The sequence below is a fragment of the Scylla paramamosain genome, chromosome 20 (assembly GCF_035594125.1).
Source record: "Scylla paramamosain isolate STU-SP2022 chromosome 20, ASM3559412v1, whole genome shotgun sequence".
Lineage (NCBI taxonomy): Eukaryota > Metazoa > Arthropoda > Malacostraca > Decapoda > Portunidae > Scylla > Scylla paramamosain.
The window spans coordinates 9,301,495-9,311,494 of NC_087170.1; the positions used below are offsets into that span (position 1 = coordinate 9,301,495).

A 10,000-nucleotide genomic window follows, 5' to 3' on the forward strand; every position below is an offset into this window, starting at 1 on the left:
GGTGATCGACCTGCTGCAGGACCACTTTGTGGAGAGAGTGGTGATGCACCAGGACCCCCACGTGGGGGCCACGATGCTGACGGCTGTGGTGTGTCTGCTAGAGCAGGAGGGCGTGGCGCGGGACGAGGCCGTGGGGCGCATCCTTGATAGCATCCTCCTCGTGTTAGGCCAGACAGACTACTTGCCGGAATATATTTTGAACTACTTAGAAGCTGAGCAAACCTACAATGACGAAGTGACGGTCTACAACACTCTGCACGGCGCCCTGCTGGGAGACCTTGAGGACGCCCTCGACCGCCCCCCGCTGCTAGCCCCGACACGCCGCCCTCACCGCCCTAATGTAAACTGCTCTTATCACTGGCGCTGCTTGCTGATACGGTGAATAAATAGATGCTTACAAGCGTGGACACACTCAGCCAGACGCTGCCTACCTTCCCGCATTACTCTCGTTGCGAGGGGACGCGTCACCACTGACGGGCAGCAGCAGCCATACAAGCCAAGCTATGGGACATGTGCCTAATAAATCACAGCTTCGCGGTAACTCATGCCAACAACAACTATCACGTCAGTTTCTTATTACACCACTGCTCCAGTTACTCTTTCGTCTTTGCTTTCTTTGCCTCATAAATAAACAGGTATAAATAGATAGACAAACAAACACATATATATACATCAATATACTCAGCAGTTAACTAAGCCTCGCAGTGAGTTGGGCAGCGTGGTTGGTGACCGTGGGCTCTTTCACGCACCGGGTCATCGAGGCTGATGTATGTGTGTCACGAAGGCTTAGCGTTGTGCGTAGGACAGGGCTGTGTACACTGCCATGCTCCTGACGTCACCACTCTAGCGCGTCACACCACACATTGAAGTTACTCACTCCGTCACCAACTGTTTTTATTTTCTTTTTGCATTACTGCCAATGTGTTCAGGATTCGAGTGAATGGTAATGCTATGTAATATTGTCCTTCATTCTTCCATTTCTATTAACGTGAAACGAGAGAGAGAGAGAGAGAGAGAGAGAGAGAGAGAGAGAGAGAGAGAGAGAGAGAGAGGGAGAGGGAGAGTATTCTTATCTGTCCGGATTACTCTTTCTCTCGCGAAGCTGGATTCGTGTTGGTCCCCATGTCCTGCCAATAAATTTCTTACTATCCTCCACCCGGGCACCTATCAGTTAGGTGTATATCGTCTGAAGAAGAACCTTATACCAATCACGAAAGAGTGTATAGCCTGTCACAAACAACCTCGTAAGGGCCAACACATATACTACTATTTATTCTTCTCTGTGTCAGGGAGGCTCAGTCAAAACATGGGCCCATCAGCCATCGAGCAGGATTTGGTCGAGAGTTTTCACCATGACTATTTCTAAAGGCCACGGAGATGATTAGCCAGGTTCTCAAGAGTGTTTCTCATGTTCATGATATAGAAATGTTAATGTGCCACTAGAGCTAAAACATACTTAAAAACACGTGTAACTTCAACTAGAGCATTTTGAAATTAGTGGAGGTGCGGCGCAGAAACGAAGGCAGGGTAGCGTCCCATCAGGCTGTCACCCGGCATGGCAACACCAGCACGTGCCAGGCAGTGAATCACGGGCCCCCACACACTCAATCAAACGTTTCGGCTTTTTATCTCGACTCCTTTCAACAGACTGCAGTGGAAGTTATTGGCTCTTTCCAGGGTGTTTTCATGGTTCTAATTGTAATAGTTTTCAGAAAAGGGTTTATGCGTTGTGGGGAGGAGGGCGGCATGCACTCATACTTTTTGTTCAGTCGAGTTGGATTGTTTAAATGCAGTAACTACAATCGTAAGATCAGGTTGTGTAGCAAGTTATTCTCTCTCTCTCTCTCTCTCTCTCTCTCTCTCTCTCTCTCTCTCTCTCTCTCTCTCTCACGTATAAAATATTCTTGGAATGTTCTTTTCACGTATAAACATAATACTCGTAGCTTCTTTATATTTTATTATTTATCTATTTATTTACTTGTCTGTTTATATCTACAGTAAAATCCCTCTTATTCGGCATCAACGGGACCGCCGACATGCCGGATACTTGAATATTGCCGGATACTTGAATAGAAGTGAAATTATGTCCACAATCACCACCCTACACTCACGCATCTTACCATAACAAAGATCAGCTGATCTTAATCAGCAGCTGATCTGATCAGCTGCTTAAGTGTAAGCACAACACGCTTCCTTTTTTTCTACAACTTTAGGCATGATGAAGGCGTCAGGCGATAAACAGTGCACACGCGGGACTGAGTCACTGAGTAAACACAGTGCAGTGGGCCGCGGGTGGCGCGAAGCAGTGCGCTCTGGTGGCGAGGGGACAAAGTATGCCTCGCGCGGGAATTTTAATAGATTTTATGAGTACACATTGATTTTTTATTGATTTTAAGGGTCGGGGAAAAATGTGCCGGATACTTGAAGTTGCCGGATACTCGAATGACGGATGAGAGGGATTTTACTGTATCTATCTATCTATCTATTAATCTATATACGAGTATCTATCTGTCTGTCTATCTATCTATCTCTCTGCCTGTTTATCTAGCGATCTATCTATCTATTCGTTCATTCATTCTTCCTTTACAGAAGCGTGTGAGTTCCACCATCACTTCTGAACACTAATGGTAGCCACGAACAAGACTCACGAAAGCTGAGCCAAGACACACAAACTTGCATCTCACCACCGCAACAGACACAAAATACTCACTACTAAAAATATCAAAAAATAATAATAAATAAATAAATAATGAAACTATACTTTGCTATTTATACTTTCACCAGACCGTAAAATGTGATAACAACGCGAACAGGAAAAGAAACATCATGGGCGTGAATTTCCCAAGGGCGGGTGGGGCGTGTGGGTGGGAATGGGAAGAAGCTTAGTACATCCCTGGCGGTTCACAGGATCACACGCTCTTCAGGAAACAGTGAGATTCCTGGTTTGATATAATTACGTCACATTTAGGGCCGCTTCCCTGCACACAGCGCTTCCTTCAGGCGAGGACACACCGAGAGGGGGATGGAAAAGTCATCATCTCCCTACACATGCTAGGACTCACGCGCCGTCATCCCCGCCTCCAGCAGTCCTTCAGAACGCTGCTAAGTTTTTCCTCCTTCCACCCCTCCTCCCCCATCCCCTCGTCTGGGTTCTCAGGGTGCTTCATGAGGTTAAGGAGACGCTTCTAAATTTAGGATGCATATGATTTTATTCCTAAACTTAAAGTAGCTTAAAGTAATCTTGCCGAACTTAAATGTATCTAATGTAGCATAATCTAACCCATGTGAACAATGATAATGATAGCATTTTCATTTCTCCCGGAAGATATACACTTAAGGAACCGTACTACCTCAAATGTCATGCCACTATCGCGCTCACAGACGGCAGGGGAAGTTATTAGTGTTTTCAAAGGTGTTTTCATGATTCTAGTGATAATTTAACAATTTTGCAACATCAGAAAAAAAAAAACATCAAAAATTACGACTAATCATCTGTGTGGCCTTTGGAAATAGTCCTTGTGTGAACATTAAACGTTTCAAAATACGGAGACCTGTCCCTGCCTTCCTGCAGCCCTGCAGCTGCAGCACACCCACAGCACGCCTCCCCAGCTCCCAACGCCCCATCACACCCTGCAACACGCCTTTCCAGCTCCCCACTCCCCAGCACGCCCCATAGCACGCCTGCCCAGCTCAACACGCCTCACCACGCCCCACCATGCCTCGCAGCACGTTCTTCCAGCTCCCCACTCCCCACCACGCCCCGGAGCACGTCTCCCTAGCTCCCCACGCCCCACACACGTCCCGGAGCACGTCTCCCCAGCTCTCCACGCCCCCATAACGTCCCTTAGCATGTCTCCCTAGCTCCTCACGCCCCCAACACTTCCCGCAGCACGTCTATCCAGCTCTCCACGCCCCACACACGCCCCGCGGCACGCCTCCTCAGGTCCCCACGCGCCACACACGCCTTCCTCACCTGGTTCTTCCCAAGGGATGCTCACCGGCCTCAGCTAATGATCGAATATCGACGACTAGATTATCTTTCCTTAATTAATGTTTCCAGCCTCGGCCCATTCTCTCTCTCTCTCTCTCTCTCTCTCTCTCTCTCTCTCTCTCTCTCTCTCTCTCTCTCTCATCCATACTGCGGAAAAGTGTGTTTGTGTATGTGTGTGTGTGTGTGTGTGTGTGTGTGTGTGTGTGTGTGTGTGTGTGTGTGTGTGTGTGTGCACGATACCTTTAACATCAATAATGATATTTGTCCTGTTTTTTTTTTTTTCTTTCGTTATTTGGTTATCTCTCCCTCTTCTTCCTCCACCTCTTCCTCCTTCATCTTCATCCCCCTCATTTCGTTTTCGTCCTCCTTCTCCTCCCTTCTCCTCCTCCTCCTTATCATCACCATCATTCTCCTCCTCCTCCTCCTCCTCCTCCTCCTCCTCCTCCTCTTCTTTATCATCATCATCGTCATCACCATCCCTATCATAACCACGCGAACGCCACAAATCCGAGACGATGCAGATTACACGGGCAACGGATCAGAGTTGCGAGGAATGACGATCAGCATGCGTGTGGAATGAGGGGCAGAGGAGCAGGGACACGAGAGCTGGGTGACAGGGAAGCGAGGGAGGCAGGGAAGCGAGGGAGGCAGGGAAGTAGGAAAACAGGGAAGCAGGAAATATGAGCGAGGATAAATAGGAACGCAGAAAATTGGCGAGGTTAGAACCTAAGAGAGACTAGTTTAGGGGTTACGTAACGAGAAGCACGGAAGTAAGTTAAGCTGGTTTAGCCTAGGTTAGGTTGTATCTGAGTAGGTTAGGTTACGTTAGTCTAAGTTAGTTTAGTTCTTAATTTAAACTATCTCTGTGTCATGTCTGAGTTTAATTTAAGTGGAGACTGACGTAAGATTTTAAAAGATGCGTACGTGTGTGTGTGTGTGTATATGTGTGTGTGTGTGTGTGTGTGAAGATATGGGTGGAGTGGTGTGATTTCAACTCAGGGACACATAAGAAGGATAAATGTGGAATCGGGAGGATAAGTGGAGGGGGGAATGAGAACGCAAGTAAGTGGATGGGAAAGGGGAGATATGAGGGAGTGGGCGAGGCGAAGACAGAAAGGACGGGCATGGATAGGCACGGAAATGTGTAAATAGATTGAAAAATAAGGGAATGGATGTGTGTGTGTGTGGGGCAGTGACGGAACAAATGAGTGTAGGAGTGGAGGGGCGCAATGCTGCACGAATGGGCGGGTGGGTGGGTGGAGTGAGGACACGGGCGTGGGTGGGTGGAGTAGTGGGGTACGTGGGCAGCAGTTGTGGATGCCGGGGCAGTCCTCAAGCCGCTGTCTCGCCGGGAACAAGCCTTATGAAGTTGATGGCAAGGGCGGCCCTCCTGCTCCTCCTTCTGCCACTACTGCCGGGGACACTAGCCACCCCCACCGCCAAGCAGAAGGTATACATACTCCCCCACACTCCCTGCCGTCCCTCCTGCACCCTTCCCCGGTTGAATTAAGAGGCAGATGGAGTGGTAGGGATTTATGGTTGGGGGCGCCGCAGATTACGGTGGTGGAGCGTAATGGTGGTGGCGGTGGTGGTGGTGGTGGTAGTAGTGGTGGTGATGATAGTAGCAGTGGTGGTGATGGGGATTAGTGTTGTTGTTGGTGGTGATTATGATAATGGTAATAATAGTGGCGGTGGTGATTATGATGATGGTAATGATAGTGGTGGTGGTGGTGGTGTTGATGATGATGGTGGTGGTGGTGGTGGAGGTGGTAGTAGTGATATTCGTGATAGTGACAGTGGTAAGAGTGGTGTTGACGTTGATAGTAATGATGTCACAGTTGCAATAGTAGTAGTAGTAGTAGTAGTAGTAGTAGTAGTAGTAGAAGCAGTAACAACTTGCAATAATGATTAAACCGATGAAGTAGTAGTAGTAGTAGTAGTAGTAGTAGTAGTAGTAGTAGTAGCAGTAGTAGCAGTAGTAGTTGTAGTTGTTGTAGTGGTAGTAGTAGTAGTAGTAGTAGTAGTAGTAGTAGTAGTAGTAGTAGTAGTAGTAGTAGTAGTAGCAGCAGCAGCACTGGTGATAATATTGCTGTGGCGTTTCTAGTGGCCGTGGTAATAGCAGTGGTGGTGGGGGTGGTGGTGGTGGTGGTGGTGGTGAAATAATAACTACTGGAAGGAAGGACGGAAGGAGGGAAGGACGGGCGAGGAAGGAATGCAAGTTTGAAGCAGCTGTGTGTTGAGGTGAAGCATGCCTTTCTAACGTGCTGTACTGGGGTGGTGCTGCAGATAGGGCGGTGCTGCGTAAAGCTATTGAACTGTACATATCACTGTCTGGCTATGGTGCAGTTGGATTAGGTTAGGTCAGTTAAGGAGACAGTGACGGAGCATGTGATAAGAAGTTAAATATATAAACTTCATTTGAGTCTATTTAATTTTTTTTTTTTTTTTTATACTGATAACCATTTTACAAGTCTCTCTCTCTCTCTCTCTCTCTCTCTCTCTCTCTCTCTCTCTCTCTCTCTCTCTCTCTCTGTAATCACGGTCCACTCACTCCTCCTTGGCCTTGTTCCCTGCATGCAATATCCAGATTTTTCACTCAGGTATTTCATATTGCATTCGTGTTTTTCTTCTTATTTTTTTTTCATTAATTCTACTTCTTTTGTTAGTCGTGGGTTACCTTTGAACTGAGAGAGAGAGAGAGAGAGAGAGAGAGAGAGAGAGAGAGAGAGAGAGAGAGAGAGAGAGAGAGAGAGAGAGAGAGATTAAAAGCAAATTCATCACGTGACCTGCGGAGATTATACAATGAATGCATGAAAAGTGCGGCATTACTATTATTATTATTTTTTTTACGATATTTTTTTCAACTCTGCGCAGATTCAATGCTGATATTTACCTAACTTTGCGCGTTTTTCGGAAATAAACAGAAAACTCACCAAGAAATACTGCAACTCTCCCCCTAGCGTGCGTATAACTTGGCGTGCGCATCTGTAATTCTACTGATCAGCGTGAGTTTAACGCGAGTGGGTGACACGTGATTTAAGTAGAGCGTGGGTGACTGTGAGGAAATGTGAATAAGTGTGAGTGAGCGTGAATGAACGTGTGAAGAATGGGTAAGGGTGTGGTGTACGTGAATGAGTGTGTAAATAAACGTAAAATAGCGTAAGTGTGAATTAGCGTGAGTGAGTATAAGTAAATGTGAATTAGAGTGAGTGTGAGTAAGTGTTGGCAAGCGTGAGAGTGTGTGAATGAACGTGAGTAAATGTAAATAAACGTGAATTAACGTGGGTGTGAGTGTGAATAAGCGTGAATGAGAGTGAATCAACGTGAGTAAATGTGAAGGAGCATGAGTAAGTGTGAAAAAGCGTGAGTGAGTGTGAATAATCATGAGTAAATGTGAAGGAGCATGAGTAAGTGTGAATAAGCGAGTGAGCGTGAATAATCGTGAGTAAATGTGAAGGAGCATGAGTAAGTGTGAATAAGCGTGAATAAGTGTGGATAAACGTGAATTATGTGAATGACCGTAAGTAAATGTAAATAACTGTAACAAAGCGTAAGTATGAATAAGCGTGAGTGAGCGTGAGCGAGCGTGAAAGAGTATGAATTAGCGTGAGTGAATATGAAAAACAGGCTGGCAACACTAGATGACGCTTTTTCATTTTTTTTTTTTTCTCTCTCTCTCTCTGCTAACGAAGTGCAATTTGACAACTTTATAAATATTTTTTCCCTTTTTTTTGAGGGAAAATATATCATTCTTATATTTTTTTTGCAGAGATCAATATTTTGTTCAGTGAATATTAAACGGATGGCATGGTCAATGCAACACGACAGCGACTGTAGGTCTGCTGGCTTCTGGTGGCTCCACTTATGCTCTTATGCTCTCTTCTTATCAGTTTATTAATCGAAGCAAACATCTGTCTATCAATCAGTCTATCTATCTATCTATCTGTTTCTCACTCTGTCTGTCTATCTACGTGCCTACCTATCAATCTATATATCTATCTATTTGTGTATCTGTCTATTTATCAATTTGTCTATCCATCTATCTATCTATATCATTTTGTTTGTCTATCTATCTACCTGTTTATTTATTTATGTTTATCTTTGAGTCTGTTTGTTTTGTCTGTCTGTCTGTGTCTGTCTGTCTAACCACGGAAGGAGGCAAACATGTATCACTCTATTCTGGGAAATGCTTGGTCATACATAAACAGCGATGAAACCTTCGTGCCTATCCTCGCCTCTGCACGATTTACTAACTCCAGCTCTGCGTGTGTGTGTGTGTGTGTGTGTGTGTGTGTGTGTGTGTAACGTCAGCTCAGCGCCACCACCGTTGCTTCACGTATTGTTATTGTTTTTCGGAACTCAGCAAGAAAGCGTGCGCCACCTCAGCAGCACCGAGATGCCTATTGTGAGACGCTGCCGCAGCTTGTATTATTTACCGCACGTCAGCTGCCTTGACGTGGCTCGTGCCAACGTTGACAGAAAATCACTCTTACTCGTACTGCCGACGCCGCATGCATACCCCAACCCTCTATACTTCCCGGGAAGGAGAAAGCGGCACGTGACAGGGTGTTCTACATGGATCCTATTCCTAAGATATTTTTGCGCCGTGCCTTGACTGATTTAACAGGCTTCAGTGGTTGTTGTGGGTTTTCAAGGGTGTTTTTTTGTAATTCTAGGGATAGTTTAACAAAAATTCCGCTTTTTCAACAGGTAAAACACACACACACACACACACACACACACACACACACATAAGAACCCGACTTGTCATCTCTACGTCCTTTGAAAATAGTTCTTTTGAGAGAACCAAACATTTCATTATACAAGCTGTGCATACGTAGCAACATTTGGACGTGACATGAGTGGCCAGCGGTGTCATGTGTGAGTTTAGTGGGTCACTGTGCCTGGATCAACACCTCACGTCTCTTCCTGCATCCTTAAGTAAAGTCTTGTGTACAAATTCAAGTTTAGGTGACTATGTTAATTTGACAGAGGGCTGCTGGGAGCAACAGTAGTAGTGGTGAGGGTTGTAGAGCCACAGGCGGCGATGGCTGGTTCATGTTGGGTTACCTAACCCCACGGGAGTCTGTGGACCATCTGGATTAGACGCCGCACCACCCTGCCCCGCCCCGCCCTGTCACTCCCTATACCTCGCCCTGCCCCACGTCACCCCGTCCCGTCCCGCCCCCAATGATGATGAAATACTTGCGCGTTACAGCACACACACACACACACACACACACACACACACACTAATATGGGTAATAAAAGCGAATTAAGGATTGTTAAATTGAGGGGAAAGAAAGATTGAAAAAAGGGGACACGGAAGAATCAAAATGAGAGAGAGAGAGAGAGAGAGAGAGAGAGAGAGAGAGAGAGAGAGAGAGAGAGAGAGAGAGAGAGCACTTCCATAGTCACAGGCACGCCAACACAATGCCTGAGCGCGCCGAGTAACCGTCACCGGAGAGAAAACTTGACGGGGCTTAACGCACAACACTAAGGCGGTAATTTTCATAATAATAACCATAAGAAAAGGCAGCATGAGACTAGCGCCGAAAATAGAAGCCGTGTTGAGCTCAGTGCAATAAAGGAAATGAGTTGAGCACATGAGGAGAGGGTCTGGGCGGCGAGTCATTAGTCTGAGCTGCCCTGAGAAGCGTTACTTAGGGGACACAGGGACCCCGTATTCTCAAAACTTCTCAGCTTCACATCATATTCTGATACACTTCTACGCCGCTCCTCCAATGTATTTAAAAGGCTCTAACTGAAGCTGCATGGATTTTTAAGGGTGTTTTATTATGGTTCTAGTGACAGATTAGTAAAATTTTTACATAATTAACAGAAAAACACTTGAGAATCTGGCTAATCGTTTTTCTGGCCTTTGAAAACAACTGTAGTGAGAAAGCAAAGCGTTTCAGAATACGGGCCTATCTCGACGCTGTAGTAGGAGTTATAGGGGTTTTCAAGGGTGATTTTATGGTTATAGTGATAATTTAATAAGGATTTTGG

At 45.9% G+C, this 10,000-nt stretch overlaps 3 protein-coding genes across 6 annotated transcripts in view; 2 read left to right on the forward strand and 1 right to left on the reverse strand.

Moving 5' to 3' along the window:
• LOC135110238 (uncharacterized) overlaps positions 1-2,760 on the forward strand; it is a 5,584-nt gene extending 2,824 nt beyond the window's left edge. Inside the window, exon 3 of one of the 2 annotated variants that reach the window (XR_010273162.1) lies at positions 2,590-2,760. Coding sequence is in view for 1 of the 2 variants with exons in the window: in XM_064022353.1 (XP_063878423.1) it covers positions 1-382 (382 nt within the window). In the remaining variant the exon portion in view is untranslated. Of the gene's footprint in view, positions 633-2,589 lie in introns of those variants that run through there. The other variant, XM_064022353.1, reaches the window with a different exon arrangement.
• LOC135110241 (tubulin polyglutamylase TTLL5-like) overlaps positions 1-10,000 on the reverse strand; it is a 43,011-nt gene that overhangs the window by 31,525 nt on the left and 1,486 nt on the right. The gene's annotated exons all lie outside the window — the stretch shown is intronic.
• The window catches only part of LOC135110242 (uncharacterized), a 14,942-nt gene continuing 10,234 nt past the window's right edge, over positions 5,293-10,000 (forward strand). For 2 of the 3 annotated variants that reach the window (XM_064022368.1, XM_064022369.1), the window contains exon 1: positions 5,293-5,441. The gene's annotated coding sequence lies outside the window, so the exon portion shown is untranslated. The remainder of the gene's footprint in view (positions 5,442-10,000) is intronic. The other variant, XM_064022370.1, reaches the window with a different exon arrangement.